The sequence below is a fragment of the Elaeis guineensis genome, chromosome 14 (genome assembly GCF_000442705.2).
Source record: "Elaeis guineensis isolate ETL-2024a chromosome 14, EG11, whole genome shotgun sequence".
Taxonomy (NCBI): domain Eukaryota; kingdom Viridiplantae; phylum Streptophyta; class Magnoliopsida; order Arecales; family Arecaceae; genus Elaeis; species Elaeis guineensis.
The window spans coordinates 67,024,243-67,043,395 of NC_026006.2; the positions used below are offsets into that span (position 1 = coordinate 67,024,243).

Sequence of the window (19,153 nt, forward strand, 5' to 3'; positions counted from 1 at the left end):
GAAATAATTTATTTTATATTTTTTCTTTCTATATATAATAATAGTAAATGTTAGAATAATTTCATCTTACATCAATGTTGGAGCTGGTTCACCAACAGTATCTCTACAGAAAGACACCCACCGCGAAGAGTACTTCGCGGATAATTTTTGAAGAAGAAGAAAACAAGAGTTGGCAAAAAAAACCTGTCATTAGCCGGGCCCACCCACCCCCATCAAGGTCCTGATTTTAAGACAAGGCATGCCTCGGTCACTGTTCAGCGCAAATATAGTATAAATGAGAAACCAACCCATCTACCTTGCAGGCGTAAGAATATCTTTCATAATAATTGCATGCCATGAATAAGGCGAACAAGTCTTGTTTTAGATGCGTGATAGGCCAACAAGTTGATGTTTGTCTCTGCCGTGAGTAGCCAGAAAGCCTTTGTCACCAACTGGCCTGAAGGTTTGAGCTAGTTTGATGCGTTTCTTCCTTTTTGTACCCCCCATGCTTTACTTTTAAGCTTGACATTTATTTTCTTTTTTTTAAAAAAAAATTACTGCATGCATTATATAGTGGTGCATGTTGCTAATCGTAATCACTTATTTCTATAAGGATGAATTGTAACGAGCACTTAATGAATAAAATCCATAAAATAAGTGAATGTGATTGTATGGTGCACACATATAAGGTATAAGTTTTTCGTTCATCATGGATAATTTTACATCCTGCCAACAACCTTTTTTTTTTTTTTTTTTTTTTGTTTTAGATAGTATTGATTTGGGGGAAATAAATTAGGATCCGGTCCTGGGCAGATGTGTATGAAAGCTCACGTAACTTACAAGCCTTTGGGAGTTCAAGAAGCCTCATTCCATGTTTAGGTTCTCGTGATTTATTGCTGATGGTAACGACATGTTTCATTTCTTCTGACTTTGATACAATCCATAGTTATCAGTGAACATGGGGTTGCTTTGATGCCACTCTTTTAGATTCAAAATGAGTCAACTACCAGACAAAATAATAGCAGTACTAACTGTTGATTTCCATAGGATTCATGGCTTTGACAAGACCATAGGTTTACGTATGTAATGGGGAATGGTGGGCAACATCATGAGCATCACTCTCCCCTTGCATGTTACCAGCTCATTATTTCCTCCCCCTAGGGGATAAGAAATTGAGCTGGTGATATGGACATTTCAAAGAGATGGATGGAGACGTTTATAGGTGGAGATGCAATTTGAGTTTATGAATTCCCGTTTGGCCACACATACATTTTCTCACTCACATCTTCAGTCTCTACTGAAAACTAGAACGATTTCTTCTCCATCAAATTTTAATTTCTATATACGTAAGTTTATTATTCTTTCATTTCATATTCTTCACAACTAATGATCTTCAAGGCGAGAAGTTCATAGAACATGATCAGCCTTGAATCGAAATCAGAAATTTTTGGGAGATATCTAAGGGACGTAAAAACATCATAGCTATTTACATTTCATTGATATCTACACGCCATCTAGAGGACAAGTTTGGCACAATAAGAGTGCTCCATAGTGGTCTGAGCATCAAATGAGTTTCAAAATATGAAAATGGACTATTTATATACAGGGATAAGACTGTGTACATCTTATCTTTCCTAGATCCTGCAATTGTGGGAGCCTCTCATCCACTAGATAAATCCTGAGATAGTCAAAGATACTGCTACATTATACAAGATGGTGCATGGGCATGTAATCCACCATATATACAGATGAAACCTGCCTGCTAGTGCGTCATACCAAATCCCCTTCTCTGTCCCCACCCCAAATCAATCAATTGTGGTGGGGAAAGAGATGACAGCCTTTTGAGACAAGCCTTACAAGAGTAATTCTTTGACCACCATGAACATCTTTTTACAGCATGGAAGCAATGATTCATGATCTTTACATAAAAGGGGAATGTGTGGCTGAGCGGACTATGCTCTTCCATTCATCTCCGATGCCAACATGCATGCAAACAGAGCTCAATTATATCAGCCACCATGATCGAGCTGTTCAACACCCTTCTTAATTTTTGAGAGAGGCAAATGGCACATATCTGACATGCTACAACTTAATCAAACCTCATACCTGTGGCCCTGCTCATGATCTCTTCAAACCTCCAATACATAAATAAGGGCAGCTAAGGAATCAAGTCCGGGTGTTGATCAGGGCTGTATAACAAAAATAGTTGGCCAGATTATATTTACACTAATTTCTGGATTCTTATAAGCATCGCTGAATGTTGTTGATGCTTAGTATCATAAAAGAGTTAGATCGCATCTTGATGCAATGTCATATACACTGTATTCATATAGTGTATCAAATCATAGAACAGTCCCATGAGACTAGTGCTGCAGTTTCTGCAACCATTGAATTGTTGTTGAGAGAACAACTGACATCAAATTTCAAGCAGTGGGTACATCATTGAGGAATCTTTGGTCAAGCAAAAACAGATATAAAAGAGCAAACTTGGCCAGATAGAACGTATAAATAGCAGATGATAAAAGACAATAGAAAGGCTGAAAGACATTTTTCATTTCAGGCATATCATAAGCTTACCATTGGTATCCATGGTGATGGTGCAATCTGATTTGGTAAAAAATAAGTGATTGTAGTAACACTTAATCAGAAACCTTTGATAACAAATCAGAAGTACAAAATTTCTTCAGTACCAAAGAATGATCAACTATGTATTGAGACTGAATGTTGTAAGGTGAGACCAATCAAAAGTGTCATAAAAGAATAATGAATACAAGCATGTAGCAGCAAATGGCCATCTATTACTCCATAACTCATCCAGGAGAAAAAATTGCAAGCCTGATCCAATCTGAATATCTGAGCAATGGGAACCTCTTAAAAAATTATGTTACTCCAGACCATAAAGAGAGACAAGAATCCATGCGAAAGTGGGACCCTGAGAACAAGTCAGACAAAGGATCAGCATCCAAAGCTTACTTTATTGATTAATTGTACAAAATATATCAGCTTAACAGCTTTTACTGGAAAAAGCAGATGCCATCAGTATACCGCATTTCGCACATTGAAGGGTATGGAAAGAATATCATTATACTGCATTTTGCAGTGCATTTCCAGGGCATGTCACAAAGAAGAAGCAAGATGACTGATTTAGAGTAGCAGATATATACCGGCAATCTACCAGTTGACTGAAGCATGATGATATTGGTGTGTGTTTCATCAAGTACATAGTTGTAATCCATAGGGAAAAAAAAGGAGTGGTCATAAAACACAAAAAAGTGATCCTGTAAAAAGAGCAAGCAGTTTCTTTGATGCCATGTTATGTTTAATATTGCATACAAACCAAACACTATATATTATGTCTGGTGACGCAGAGATGTCCTATAATTTGAGATCACAAGTTGACCCGAGAAGTCATGTTCCTTTAATAATGACAAATCGCAAAACCAATCGGCCCTCTACAACAGGCAAAGTTGCTATAACAGGTCACCTTTAGGTTGCACAGAGATGAAAGAAGAATTTGAGGTCAAGCACTTGCGAGGTACACCCCAACATTGAAAGGGAGTGCAAAATCCAAATTCACATTCAAATCCAACATGTGGCATATTAAACTCTAGAGCATCAATTTATAGAAGGATCTGATTCTGACTGCTAGTCATTTGATTGGAGGGACCACATAGATGGCCTTACAGCATCCTCCAGAACTTTGAGTTTCTAAGATTATTCTCAGCCTCAAGGACTCTTAGGGTGACGGAAATTTAAAATTCAGAATAAATGCACGTTTCTAAGTTTTCTATTTGCTCATATATTTATTATCATTCTCTTTCTATTAGAAAATTGATGACCAGCTTCTTTTGACTTTAAAATTTTTTTACAAAAAAAATCTGTGGGGTGTAATAGTTCCATTAATTGAGGTATGGCAGGTAATCCAATAAGTAAATTAGATTACAAACATAACACATACTACACCAATAGTGATGGCACATTGGGAAAAGACTTGATGGTTATGGTTATAAAGTATACCCAAAAAGAGTAATATGTCGTGCATGTATGGTACATAATATAACATGCAAGATACACAGCCAATGACTATGCTGGCCATTATTTCAAAACCAACCAAACTCATGCCCAATCCAGTAAATATTGGATCCTGAATGCAGGTTTCAAGCCTGACCTAACAAGCTTATTATCCAGCTTTTAGTTACAAACCTGATAATTAAGCCACTAGATACTGCTTACAGACCTAGAGGACACAGGGCAAATTCATTCAAACACTAGAAAATAATAGGGTGACAGAGGATCAGGAAACCGAAGAAACAAAAGAATGGCATCTGGGCTGAGAGTTACTCAGGCACATATAGAAGAAGGTACCCAGAGAACTCAAAGGGCCAAAAATGAGAGCAGAGAGCATATCAAGGCCCAAGTGGATAGAAAAGGTGAAATACATAAAGTGGATCAACCAGAAACCTTTTTCTTTCCTTAACAATTAAGAAGAAACTTTCGTGAGCCTATGTTCTGGTGCTTGTGGGACCTGAGATGAACAAAGAGTAAAAAATAGGCTTGTAGATGACGGAAAGACATCAAAACCAAGGAAGAAAAAGATTCAGGTGCAGATTGCGCAATAACATGGTGTGAAACTGGCATGGCTCCAAAATGAGAAAGAAGAAAGTAAGTGCCCATATGGGTTCAAATCTGCAATAATAGCACCAGCAAAGGCCTCCTAGAGATAACAAAAGATTAACAGGGTTAATGAGATTCTCCAAAATGAATATGCGAAGATAACATAATAAGAGGGAGATTAGGTCAAATCAAGGGGAATGTAATGATACCTGGGCTTGTCAGTAACTGAGTATGGTTCTTCAAAAACATTAGATAACAAGCTAGTCAAGATCATGGGAGGCTAGTACAGTGGATGGGATCCTTCCCTGAAGATCCTTGACCAATCAAAGGTTGGATGTGAAGAGGTAACTGTAAGGGCTTCTGTTACTCCTTTCTGATTTCAGAAGCCCCATTAAATCCAGTGGATAATGAACAAACGGGATTAGAAATATGGTAAGACTGAACTCCCTCAAACAAGGAATTGAAAACCAATGAGTTTGACCAAATTGAATTACTCATGCTACCAATAAGCAGTATCCAATTAGACTTTAGGATTGAGCTAAATTGGTTGGATAATGTAGCAACATCAAGAGGCATTGCATCAGCGAGATCAAATTACAGCAATGAATAATTAAGGGCTCTCTCATGCATTATAAATTTTGAAAGGTGGTTTAAAGAGCTCAGGATTCCTTTTTGATATCTGATAACGTGTAATCAGGACAAGTGTTGGAAAGTTTCCAGCGTAATAATCAGCTAGAAGGGGCAAAACTTCAATAACCCTACATTTATAACATGTTATTATAATATGGGAGAGTTACAAGGGATGCAGGCAAAGAACCAATCACTTAAAATACAAAAAAACATTATAGGATAATAATTTAACCTGATCAGATTTTATTTCCAAATACAGAACACTCAAGTCTTAGAGGTCCATGATTGAATTAATAAATCACCAGCTAAGAGATATTCGCATTTACTCCTATCTTCATGTTTAACGCTCCATAAGTGCACACTCAAAATTTAGAAGCCAAATAAGTCCAGTAAGACCATGGACTCGACCTATTTAATTTTGTTTCTCATTAACGTAAACATATTAATTGAGTAGGTTCAGTGCATGGTCTACCAAATGTGACAGCTCTGTTTTCCAACTAGATAAGACTCTTTTCTTCTTTTCCTTCTACCCCTTGATTGATCAATACTCACTGGTTAAATTTCTAAGTCACTATTTAGAAGATAGTCGCACTGATTTTTTTTACTGCAATCTTCCTGTTTGATGCTCTGCCGGTGCATAATCAAAATCTAGAACAGTATGAGGAGTCAGAGAGAACTATGGACTCAGCGTACTAAATTTTGTTTCCGATACAGGAAAAATATTAGTTGAGTAGGTTTTGTGCATAGTCTACCATATGCAACAAACCTGTTTTCCAACTCAACAACATTCGATTTCATCCTTTTCTTTCTATCCTGTAACTGATTGATGCATATTTGTTCTTTTTCTGTCTTCCTGGTGGAGCCAGGAACAGTGATAAGCTGTAAGTCATTGGTGAAAAGGATCCTGAGAGTATGTAATCTGTTTTCTCCATTAATCTTATTTCTGAAGCGGAAAAAAAATGCACTCCCAAAATTATTTTAAGTTCAAGCAGAAAAAAAATTCTGCAGTTTTCCTCAACGCTCAAGGTAGCAGATATCCCAGATGCGGTTATGGATGTCAACTAAAATTAATATGTCATTATTGTCTTCAGTTTTCAGTTTGTTGTCCTTCAAAGTTGAAAATTCTGCTTTACTTTCATTTGTAAGAATAGAACTATGAACTATCTACTAAAATTCAGAACACAGGTTTAGGGGATTTTTTTTTAAATATTCTTTTTTAAATACTTATTTCTCAGTCTACCCCCAAACCCAACTTATTTCCAAAACTACCCTAGTTGTGGTGACTTGGCAGTGACGTGGCGAAATCGCATGTTGAAGATGTGATTTTGGACTTGAAATCACATCTTCAACATGCGATTTCAAACTGAGATGCCACCCCATAGGCAAAATAAAATAAAAAATAAAATCGCATGTAGAAGGTGCAATTTCAAGTAAAATTGTATCTTCAACGTGCGATTTCTTCTGCCCTTTTTTTTCTTTCTCCCGCGCATCGCATGGCCGGCCTTCCTTCCCTTTTTTTTTCCGCTCCGCTCTACCGAGGAGCACGGAAGAGGCACATGGGCGATCGCCGGTGCTCTCGCAAAGTCACGGGGACTTGGATTCGCCGGGATCTGGGGAGGAAAGGGGAGGGGACGGTGGCGTTGCGAGGCCACAGAGGGTGCGGGGGGTGGTCGTGCGGGGTGTGGGAGGCACCTGGGGCCGGAGAGGGGAGGAGAGGGGGGATGGTGGCATTGGAGCCGAGGGACTTGGGTTCGTCGGGCTGGGGGAGGGGAAGGAAGGGGGTTTGGTGGTCGCACAGAGCCGGATGCAGCGGAGACGGCGAGTGTAGTGTAGATGATAGGGTGGTAGGGCGTGGTCGGGGCATGGACCTCACGAGGCGGCCATGGATCATCAGGGACGCGGGAGGGGGGGCAGTGGGAGGAAGGGAAGGGGAAAAACGAAAAAAGAAAAAAAATATTTTGGTGAGGGAAGGAAAATAATATTATTATTTTATTATTATTAATAATTTAAATAATTATTATTATTATTATTTTATTAATAATAAAATATTATTATTTTTGATTAATAGTAAAACATTATTGTTTGATTAATAATAAAATATTATTTTAGTAATAATAATAAAATGTTATTATTTTATTAATAAAATAGTAACATTACATTAGTATTACTAAATAATATTTTATTATTAATCAAATAATAATATTTTATTATTAATCAAAAATAATAATATTTTATTATTAATAAAATAATAATATTTTTTCCTTCGCCTCTCCCGACCCTGGTGAACCCATGCCCTTCCGTCCTCCACCCGCGCCCCCTCCATCCTCCATCTGCGCTTCTACCAACTATTAGTGCTCCCTCACTCACTCGGCCCCGCCACCTACTCTCTTGCTCGTCTATGATACCCCCGCCACCATCCCTCCGATTGAGGGAGATAGAAAAGCCTGCGGATTCTCCGCTTACACATTACCCATTTTATATAATATTTTATCTTTTTAAAAAATAATATTTTTATTATTATTATTTTCATCTCTTCTCCCTCCTTTACTTTTATTTTTTAAAGTAAATTTTTTTTATAATTTTTTAAAAATACTACTTTATTATTATTAAAAAATAATATTTTTATTATTATTTAAAATAATATTTTTTTACAATAATATTTTATTATTAATTTTTTGAAATAATTTTTATAAAAATAATATGTTATTATACAAAAAAGTATTTTTAAAAAATATATAAAAAATCCAAATTTCTTGAGCAAAAATAATCAAAAACAGTAATAACATTTTATTATTATTTTATTAAAAATCAAAAATAATCAAAAATAATAATAATATTTTATTACTATTAATCAAAAACAATAATATTTTATTATTAATAAAATAATAATATTTTTTATTATTTAAATTATTATTAATAATAAAATAATAATATTTTTTTCTTTTTTCTTCCTCACCAAAATATTTTTTTCTTTTTTTGTTTTTCCCTCTTCCTTTCCTTCCTCCCGCCGCCCCTCCTCTCGCACCCGTGACGACCTGCGGCCGCCTCGTGAGACCTAGGCCACCGCCCCGTCGTCATCCATGTCGCACCCGCCGTCTCCACAGCACCTAGCTCCGCGCAACCACCAAACCCCCCTCTTCTCCCCTCCTTCGGCCCTGGTGAACCCGAGTCCCCCAGCTTCGGCGCCACCAACCCCCCTCCCCTTTCCTCCCCGACCCCAAGCGTCTCCCGCACCCTACGCGACCGCCCCCACACCCTCCGCAGCCCCGCACTGCCGCCATCCCCTGCCCTTCCCTCCCTCGGCCCCGACAAATCCGAGCCCCCGTGGCTCCACACGAGCACCGGCAACCGTCCACGCTCCTCAATAGAGCGAAGCAGGAAAAAAAAAAAAGACCAGCTGCATGATGCACGGGAGAGGGAGAAAAAAAAAGAGCTGGAGAAATCACATGTTGAGGAGGTGAAATCACATCTTCTACATACGATTTTATTTTTTATTTTATTTTGCTTATAGAGTACCATCTCAGCTCGAAATCGTATGTTGAACATGCGATTTCAAATCTGAAATCACATCTTCAACATGCGATTTCAAATCCGAAATCACATCTTCAACATGCGATTTCGCCACGTTACTGCCACATCACCACAACTAGGGTAGTTTCGGAAATAAGTTGGGTTCAAGTGCAGATTGAGAAATAAGTTTTTAAAAAAGAATATTTAAAAAAAAAAAGTCCCAAGTTTATTCCCTTCTTTTTCTCACATGGTTCTGAAATCATATTTGCAAATGTGACTGACGAACAAAAGCTAGGCAAACTAGCATCACAAAAGTCATTCACCTCCCCTTCAAGTGCTAAAACACATATCAGGACAACTTCATAATAGATGCTCCTAAACACTAATCAGGTTCTCATCATAATACCCATTCCTCCTACCCTTTTAGCACTTTTCTATAACAATTTAGTAGATCTACTGAAAACAATAAAAATAGAAAGTAATTAATACCTTATGACAAAATAACAAGACCAAGGTAAATGGATCCGCAAAGAAACACAAATGATATCAGACCCCTGCAAGCAAAATCAACAATAACTATTTAGTACATCCAAGAATATCGTACATGATATACTGAAAGCTTCCTTCATGTGGGCAACCACAGAAGTCATTCATAAGCAATTTGCATTGAGAAACAGAATCTCACCAAATAACCCCCCATGCTACACCATTACAAGGGCAAGGGAAAATCTCAGCAAATTTCTCAGCATCACTTGAGTGGACTCTTCGGGATATTAAATCATCATATATATCTGCAACAGGAAATAATTCTTATGGGATTGGTTTTGGTGATCTCTAAACATCGTGTCCAAATTATCAATGCTGATTAATCGGTTTTCTATAACATTTTAATTAAATAAAATCAGTATTGTAATCATGCTTACCATAAACTGAAAATAAGCTGTTCATTACACCTGCAGTTTGCAAAGCAGCACAGGTAATTTTCTCCCAGCTAGGTTAGAAGTGTTGTCTAATGAATGATCACATTAAAAAAAAAAAGAAAAAAGAAAAAAGAAAAAGCTATGCAAGTAGACAGGTTCACACCTATGAACAAAATGATATAGCGAAGAACGCGGACCTTCGTAGTTTCTTGTAAAAGCCAAATGATCGCAAGGAATATGATGAAGCCTAGACAATGAAATGCTTATATGTAAATTTTGTGCAGATCTTAAATGTCAGGTGATGAATTTTGATTAAAATATAATGATCATTTATACACACCTATGCACAGTCCTCGAAGTGTCCACTGCATGATCCACAAGTGTATTATCAGAGATACAGACAGATGATGATGTTGAGGGGAAAATGAAACTAACAAAATAACTTTCAATCAAAGACTAATAAAGAAGTATCAACTGCTTACATTTTTAGCAACAAAAAGGACAATAAGCAATGCGACTATAAAGCAACCAGCTACAATTCTTGTAGTGAGAAGGTTCGTAGATGCAAGTACGAAAACCATTCCCCAAAATGATGATCCTAGATCTGGATGGTAAAAGAGCAGAATATTTTATTACAAAAGGGCCACTAAGAACCAGTACTGATATTGTAAAGTATGCCACATTAAGCAAGATTATATTAGAGTTCTGACAACTGGATTTTCCGGAGCTTCTTATCATGGAGTATTGCAATTGAAACCAGAAACAGAAAATTATGGTTAACTATTTAAGAAGGAAAAATGCATTACACCCAGCAGGCAAAATTAGCCAGTAGATGCCACCACGGGTTCGCGTGACCCCACCCTCATTGGCATGAACCTCCATGCCTTCCACCTGCATTAAACATAAAAGCTATAAGTATTCTCTTGGAATGCCACCAAAGGCATACTATATGCAAAATGATTAGTAGGGCACGGGTTAGCATCCATCAATATACCATATATTGATACTAGAATACTTAAATGCATGTGCATTTACCAGCCCAATGAATAAGAACAAAACACTTCAGATTTACTTCACTAGGGGAGGGGGGGGCATAAATTTGAAGAAAATTTACTGCATGGCAATCATTAGATCCCAAAGTTCGAGTGTTTCTTAAAAGATTTAAAATCAAATAAGCAATATGAATTTCTAGAAAATCTTTTATGACAATAATCAAGAAGAATACTACTATATCCATTCAGTCAAAATGCTTGTCAACAAAAAAGAAAAAAAGAAAAGAAAAAGGCACTTTTGCACTAGGTGCTACTGTTAGATATTTGGATTCAGGATTACTTAGTTTATTAAAACTTTTCTTATTAGGGTTAGTTTGATGAGGCTTCATAGGCTTCTAAAGAGAGAATTACTTGAACTAAGTGAAACACGATACCATGTGTTCGAGATTGCAGTAACATAGTAAGAGCCAAAGCATGTTTAAAAGATAGAAATATTTGAGACCAACTAAATCTCACATAATTTTTTTTTTTTTTTTTTTTTTTAAGAATTCCATGGCAAAACAATCACTCTACCCATTCCAGATCTTATATAATTAATACAAACTAAGGGATACATTTTGGTGCATCAGAAATGCCATCCACAGAATCTATACCGAGTTCTTCTTTAACTTGTTACCTGCCCGCATGTTAGTTTGCACGCAAGAGCATGGCTGGTCTCGTGGAGAAACACCGTGACGAGCTTGAAAGGGGTCAGCAATACCGTCCTCCACAACTACAGATATTTCAAAACAGATGATGCATATAGCATTTACAACACTGCAATATTAGGAAAAATTCATATCGCTTAAAACAGGCCAACAAGCAAACAGTCTATCAGAAGTGGCCAAGACAACACCAGATCCAATCAGAAGGGTAAACTTCGTTACAGCCACGTTATGATTAAAAATTTGCAAAACTTTATGGGTTTATAATGTAGAAATTAAAATGGACAAACTAATTCAATGGACTTCACAAACTGCCCTTGAGGATTTAGTAGGAAAAAGAAGGCGGGGGGTCTGGCCCAAAGGAGGGAAGAAGAACCGATAGATTGAGACATGAGAGAATGGGACGCGAGTTCGAAGGGAGACGTACGGCGAGGATGATGACGGTGAAGACGCCGATGGTCACGATGAAGACGACCTGATCGTGATCGCAGCAGTGCTTGAGCTCCCAATTCACCATCTCTCTCTTCCCCCCGCCACCTCAACTTGTCCAACAAAAATAAATCAGATCAAAAATTGAGGAAATGAGAAGTGAAATATGACCTTTAAAAGAGGGAGAAATCCTGGTTACCTTCTGGGAAGTTGGTGAGTTCGGGGGTTTGGTTGGGTAAAAGGAAGGAATGGGTTTGGGCAATCCGCGTTGAAAACTCTAGATTTCCAAATGCAAAACTTGCACGGCAGAACGAAACTACCGAAAGAGAACTAAAATATAGAAGCCGTTATCAGTTTTTCTTCTGGCGACAAGGCTAAGACCGCTCCTCTAACCATAATGCCTTGTTGAGAAGATGAACGGAAAAAAAAAAAAAAAAAGAAAAAAAAAAAAGGATTTGACGAGAAAAGTTCGTATTTTGCTGCCGGTGCTGCTTTCGTTGGGTTTGCTCGCGGATGTGGTCAAAGCCGAGCGGTGACTTCGTCTGACTGCGTCCCAGGAACGAACGTAGACACAACCGTACACGATTCCATCTGGACAAAAGCTGCAGTTTGGTACAGGCCCCTTGTAAAGGCCGGACGTTCTCCGGCTTAAATGGGTTTGAACTTTGAAATTTGAATCCGAAGGCCACACGGGCATAGGAGGGCTTGCTATTTATGTACTTGAATAACATCGAAACTTTTGTTTATATTTATTTTTGCTCGATTCGAATCACGTTCCAAAATGTGACGTTTTGCGCGTAAATAAGATGGAAATTGACCCAGCACGGCCTTTCTTCTTCATCTGAAAGTATTCATTGTCAAGAAGTTTAAGCAATTGACGCAGCATTCATTTGAAAATATTCTTTTATATATATATATATATATATATATATATATATAAGATAATTATTTTGCAGTCAAAATTTTATTTTTAACTCTCTGTTTGGTACGAATGATGGATTGAAGAAAGGATGGATGGAGGAGAAAGGATAGATAAATTTTCTATCCATCCTCTCATATGTTTAGTAAAACATGAAAGGATAGAGGAGAAATAATTTTCTTCTCTGTTTAGAATAAGAAGAATAAAAAAAAAGATGGATGATATTTTATAAAACTATCTTTTGATAAAAATATTATTATTATCAATTTATAATATTTATTTATACTAAAGGAGTAAACAATCTATAAATTTATAATCTTTATAATCTATAATTATATTAAAAATTATATAAATATTTAATTTAATAATAATTTTATAAATTAATTATTAATAAATTAATTATATAAATAATTAACTAATTTATAATTTAATTTAAATAGTTAATTAATATTATATAAATTAATATTATATAAATAGTTAATTAAAAATAATAAATAAAAATAAAAAAATAAAAGATAACCTAATTATTTAATTATAATTATGAAAATTATATATTAAAATTAAAATAATAACTAATGAAATTTAATAGTACATAATTAATAGTATATATAAAAATATATATATATATAATATTAATAAAAAATAATATTATATTTTTATTAAAAAAATTAATAAAGAATAATTTTGTCAATACCAAAGTTCATCATTCAATACTTCATCCATCCTTTCTTCGTCCTTCCTATTTGAAAGGATGCACAATGATGGATCAAGATCTACTTTTTTTTTTTTTTTTTTTTTATCATCCTTTATGTAATTTTTTGAACCATTCATCCTTCCAATTCCATCCATCCATCCTTTCATGATCCCAATCAAACACATCATAAATGATAGACATTAATTACATCAGAATTCAAAATAGCACCTTACTCATTTGGCATTACATTTTCCAAAACCAAATGTTTCTCCTGTTTTTCGAGCTTGATTTGCTGTAGATGTCCAGTGTATATATCATTATGACCCAACAACAGATTTCAAATTCATGCATAAGAGGTTGAAGGTCAATCACCAAATTCAATGCTTTTTCAAAGCTTCGAAGAAAGACAGGGAACTCTCAAATTGATTGGCAAATAGGTAATAGCAGTCCACCCAACTGCCTTAGCATAAACAGCACCATATTGGCAAACGTCAAGCAATTCATTCATGCAATTACCATATGCAGCACGAGAAATTTCCACTTGATTTTATTAGTTCCAAAATCCACTGAAAAACCCTTCTGCTAATGTTGCCACCAAGCTTGAAAGAAATGAAATGACTTTAAAAGCTTGGAAAAAACATACCGCCATATAGTCCCAGCAGTACTAGTCATATTAAGTGTGGGGGTTGATCAAGATAGGATACCATACATGGCTAGCCCCAGGCTGATGAGATAAGTCTTATTGTTCACCCAACAACAATGCGGACCTCCCTGTGCTAACTTATCGCTTCTCTAGCACAATGTACCTGTACGATAATGCTTAGCAAGAACTAATAACCAAAACCTTGTACATCCCCGAGCTTTTAGATCGGAAAATAGAGTCTCCAGTAACTAAATAACCTTTGGGCTAGTTACACATAGGAAGCAGTGCTAGAGCATATCTCGGTTCAAGACCGAGTGGAGACACCATTCCTTCAATTGCAACAAAGGTGAACCCAACCAAAATGTAATTCCTGAGTTTGTTACTACATCAAACATCGAAATGGGACCAAAGTTGGTAATCCTTTTCCGTTTCAACGCTCATTCTAGGGAACCAAACGTATAATCAAATTGGGAAGCAAAGTTTTAAAATGAAGAATTTGAAGTGCAATTATATAACTGTGCTTTTTAAGAAAACTTGTGGCAAAAATTCTTCTTATTTTAAAACACATTATTTTAAGAAAAAGGAATAGAAGAGCAATTCTTGAACTTGCATTTTCAGGATAACTTCCAAATATTAAATGACAGAAATAGGGCTTATATGTTGTCCAACACAAAAAAGAAGCTCCAAGTATTAATTTGCCAATCGTAATTTTCAAATCAACATTTTTTTCCGAACCTATACTTAAATATAAGAATTCAATAAAATTGGAGAGCACCAACATTCTTCATCCAATTTTGGCCGGTTCCAACATGATTATTCAGCTAAAGGAACGACTCCAATAATTCAGACAAATTAATATTATGATCAAGGCATGTTCAAAGCCATTAAAGCATAAATATATGGCATTTAACAGTGCAAAAGCAATGATGGTGACCAGAGAGTTAGAATTTTAGGATCACTTGGTTCAGATAAGAAGAGCTCCAAATTACTCGTGCACATAAAGTATATATTGAACGAATATGGTAGGTTCTCAATCTTTAATCAAATGATAGTGCAGTGAATAGGTTTTTGTGACAGTTATCATTTTACCATGAAAGCACATCTGACTTGAAACCGGCTTTGACATAAACTGAGGGAATAAAAGAATACAAAGTAGAATTAAGTTGTTTGATTTTTCTAACATCTATGTGCTGAACTGAAATTATGACAAGCCATTAGAGGTAACTGAAGTAGAAATCCTGTTGGTTCAAACAATTAATAACTCTATCAGCTGACAAGTGTAGATATTTTAACAAACCACTGAATTTGATTAATAATCCTTGCCAACTCACCTAATAGATCTCCTTGTAAAAACGAGATGTTTCACCTCAGCACAAAAGTCCTTCCTCACTAGGTGACACAAGATGAACCGTTGGATTCCTCATCTGCCTGCCTAGGTAGGCCACCTTATCACTCTCATTGTATGCGAAATATGTTTCACCTTGAGATCTCCAGCAAAAGCTGTGGATATATAAAGCAATTATATATATTTAACAGTAAAAAGTAGAAGAAATAAGTAAATATTTACAACCTACAAAAATTCTGCTGTCAATATGAAGCATTCATCTGATGCACTTTTTTAACATAACCATGCTATTATCAGGCAAGGGTCAACAAGATACACAGTATACAGACACTGGTTGATAAGAGCAACATAAGTGATACGCAAAACCTTGTAAAATACTATCTTGGAACCTATTGAAAAACTATCTTACGTTACACACAAATACATTCATATGCCACCAAGGAACTAATTTGTTCTCACAAAATAGTTTTAAATCCTTTGATTTGGATACAATAATTTGCAAGTAATATTGCGAAGCCAATTCAGGCTAAGCAGTGTCTTGGACCAGGGATGAATAACATATCAGCAAAGACATAGCTGATCACAATCTCAAGAAGTTAAGAGCTATAACTAAGATGCACAAAACTCAAGTCAGCTTACTCTCTTAAGAACCCAACTTAATTCCTCACTTAGTAATTCCCATTGTGCAAGTTGATCAGGAGCAAAGGATCTCAATTACTCAGTCATTTATATAATAACATCCACTCGTGGCCCAAATCCTTAGCTTCAGTTAAGGTACCATATTGTTCTTTTATCATACATCAAATGCTGTGCATCAACCAAGCTTCATTCCAACATATATACAGCATTACTAAAGCTAACTTTAGTATTGACATCAATGCCACTTATCTTGGTGTCAAATAATATATGACATTAATATACTGATATAGTACATGATAATGATATGATACTAACAAAATATGTGATTATGACATCATACTAATAAAATATGTGATGACAATATGACTTCTCAAAACTTCTTTTGATATCGCTACCAAAACTGTCTTTCAAACGTGAATCACTGATTCTATATGCCAGATGCTTACCAAGAAAGTATGTGCAAGGAAATAAAACTGGGGGAAAAGAGATCCATTATGTAAATTATTCCCGGTTTCATTTCCTTGTCCCTTCTTTCAGATAAACTACAAGAACCCAGGTATGACACAAAAAAAATACCATACAAATGCCTTCTAAGTAACATCTTGAACAGCTCAGGGTCACTACATAGTACAGGGAGTTCATCTAACAAGTACGCACTTACAAGCTGACTTAAGCACCCATCAGGAACCGTCCTTGCATAGGCTCCATGCAATTGGTATGATAGACTGACGAACCACATAACTGATTGCCATGACAACACTATTCCTAATGGAAATTGGTTTTAGTTTTCTGATTTCAATCCTAAATAACCGAAATGGTAAGTAGGTACTTTTAAAACACTATGGCACAGATAAGCATGTATGGAAGAGCCTCCACCAAGAAAGAATGCAAGCCATGCTGATAAAACTCAGTTGAGTTGACATTTCAATGCCTAACCTCAATGAAACTCATAAGCAGGAGAAAAATTTATACTGGAAGCATAAAAACTTCCATTAAAACGTATCTATTCTGACAATCCAAATTAACAAAAACGTTGAGAAGGTCATTATCAGAACAACCTCGTGACCAGCCTAGTGAAATCGAAATGGAATCACTGATCAACATAACTACTAGTGAAACCAGATAAATAGACCGCCTAAATATTTAAACGCCAACGTCTAAAAAAATTCAAATTAAATGCTTTCAACTAAATCCTATACATGAACTTGTCCTCCTTACCGAATACCGATGACCCCTCAACTCTTGAAAGATCCTTTTCTTTTGTTCTCCTCCATCTGCCCAAAAATCTTCATCGCTATCATGTTCTCCTCAAAGTACCGTGCATAAGGATGGCCCATTGGAACGAGCCTTCGGTAATTCTGGAACTTCTTCTCGGCCTCGTCCTTCTTCCTCAACAAAGTATATATAATCCCCTGGCACAGATACGGCCTGAAATCTTCCGGCTCCTCCTTCACCAATTCTTCATATATCTTGAGAGCCTCCTCATACTTCCCTTTAATGACCCTAATCTGGGCAACCAGCAGCTTGAAATCCCTCAAGTCCTCCCTTTTTCCTCCTCCTTGCACTTCTCCATGGCCTCCTCGACTCTCTTCAGAATACCATTCATCTCCTCGTTGGACTCCTTCGACTGGGAGGCGGTCATCACGAGCCCGTGATAGGCCTCGACGCAGAACGGATCCCTTTGGAGGATCTCCTCGAACCCCTGCTTCGCGGTCTCGGCGTCGCCGCTGTAGCTCTGGATGTGGGCCTTGAGGAGGGGGAGGTCCCTCTCCCTAGGCTCGAGGGCGACGAGGCGGTCGACGATGTCGATGGCCTCGGGGAGCTTCCACGACTTGACCTTGAGCTCCATGAGCGCTCGGAGGGAGCGGATGTCGTCGGGGTGGGAGTGTAGGTACTCCTCGAGGGTGCGCTCCTCCTCGGCCTCGGTGAGGGTTTCGGAGTCGGCGGAGGTGGGGGAGGAGGGGAGGGTCTCGGGTTGGACGGTGGCGGAAGGCGGGGAGAATGCGACGGCGGGGGCGGGGCGGTAGAGGCGGGCGAGGAGGAGGGCGGCGGCGGCGGCGATGGCGGCGCCGGTGGGCCAGAGGAGAGAAGAGAGGTGCTCTTGGGTTTTGGGCGAGGTATAGCACGCGCGGAAGGAGAGAGGGGATCTGGGTTTGGAGGAGAAGGGTTTAAGGGGGAGGAGAGGTTTTGAGAAGGCGGGGTGGGAGAAGAGGGGGAGGTGGAGAGGGGTTGGGTGGTGGCGGACTCGGCAAATGGATTCCATTGTTTTCTTCGAGGAGAAGAAATGGAATTGGAGGTCTGGAATATTGGAGGAAGGAGATGATGGGCAGCGGGGAGGGCTACGGAGCTCGGACGAGCCAAGAAGCGGCGCCGAAGATGCGTGCGTTAAGGATTAAATTTTGAGATTTTGTATTCGATAAAATACGCCTGGAAAAGTTCTAATATTACGAATAAGCATATTTAGCAATTTCGAACATTTTTTTGCCAAAAAAAAAAAAAAAAGTTTTGCTCGTATTCCATGGGAATATGGCATGTGCCATGGGTAATATTTCTTTTTCACCGAGTAGTGAATAAATTATAAGTGATCTATGGCATTAACTAATATCCATCGTGCAATTCCTACTTGACAAAGTATGCAATTTTATTATTTGCGATACTTGCAATTATCCAATATATGTTGTGAAAATTATTAACTACATCTTCAATGTGATAGCAAGAGTGCTATTGAATCTAGTTTATTTGCAAACTGATCATGACCAAATCATCAGGTGCCTGCAAATTAATTTGGTTTTTTTGACGGAGAATTTGGATGAAATGATCATTTTCAATAATTAGAACTCCATTATTATATACTCTTACAGATAGCTCAGTATATTGATTGATATTAAAATTTAGTAGTAAGTAAAAAAATATCATAATCAAATATTTCATCCAAAAATACTAGTCAAAGAATGTTATTTGTGTTCTTTAACTTTATATGGATGCTCAAGATCTATTTGATACTCATGTAGGCTAAAAACATAGGTCCTCATATATTTTGTTGTGTAAGCTATAACATCCTCACGAAGAAAATGATCCAAATCCATCAAATCCAATCACAAATATTTTAAATTTAATCACAAACACTATGATTAA

At 37.1% G+C, this 19,153-nt stretch overlaps 1 protein-coding gene and 1 pseudogene across 7 annotated transcripts; both read right to left on the bottom strand.

Moving 5' to 3' along the window:
• Positions 1-1,559: 1,559 nt before the first annotated feature.
• On the bottom strand, positions 1,560-15,504 carry LOC105057002 (uncharacterized). 7 transcript variants are annotated; one of them, XM_029268075.2, is made up of 12 exons: positions 15,366-15,502; positions 11,978-12,619; positions 11,777-11,891; positions 11,322-11,417; positions 10,460-10,544; positions 10,136-10,257; positions 9,994-10,018; positions 9,817-9,900; positions 9,657-9,686; positions 9,419-9,524; positions 9,223-9,287; positions 1,560-2,168 (listed from the first exon to the last, which is right to left on the bottom strand). In XM_029268075.2, the coding sequence occupies exons 3-11, from the start codon at positions 11,864-11,866 to the stop codon at positions 9,224-9,226; spliced, it is 702 nt and encodes a 233-aa protein (XP_029123908.1). In that variant the 5' UTR covers positions 11,867-11,891; positions 11,978-12,619; positions 15,366-15,502; the 3' UTR covers positions 1,560-2,168; position 9,223. The 7 variants fall into 7 exon arrangements, with proteins under 7 accessions (XP_029123908.1, XP_073104624.1, XP_010937722.1 ...); XM_073248523.1 differs by lacking the exon at positions 1,560-2,168 and adding an exon at positions 2,572-2,911 and having other exon boundaries at positions 11,777-11,886; XM_010939420.3 differs by lacking the exon at positions 1,560-2,168 and adding an exon at positions 2,572-2,911.
• On the bottom strand, positions 15,138-18,406 carry LOC105057003 (protein SLOW GREEN 1, chloroplastic-like; annotated as a pseudogene).
• Positions 18,407-19,153: the final 747 nt, after the last annotated feature.

Bases quoted from the DNA above. Each gene is read 5' to 3' on its own strand.
- LOC105057002 (XM_029268075.2), bottom strand. From the start codon at position 11,866: ATGGTGAATTGGGAGCTCAAGCACTGCTGCGATCACGATCAGGTCGTC. The intron at 10,545-11,321 runs GTAACAAGTTAA...TGTTTAATGCAG, and splicing joins GCAAACTAACATGCGGGCAG to GTGGAAGGCATGGAGGTTCA. The intron at 9,525-9,656 runs GTAAGCATGATT...TTCCTGTTGCAG, and splicing joins CAGCTTATTTTCAGTTTATG to ATATATATGATGATTTAATA.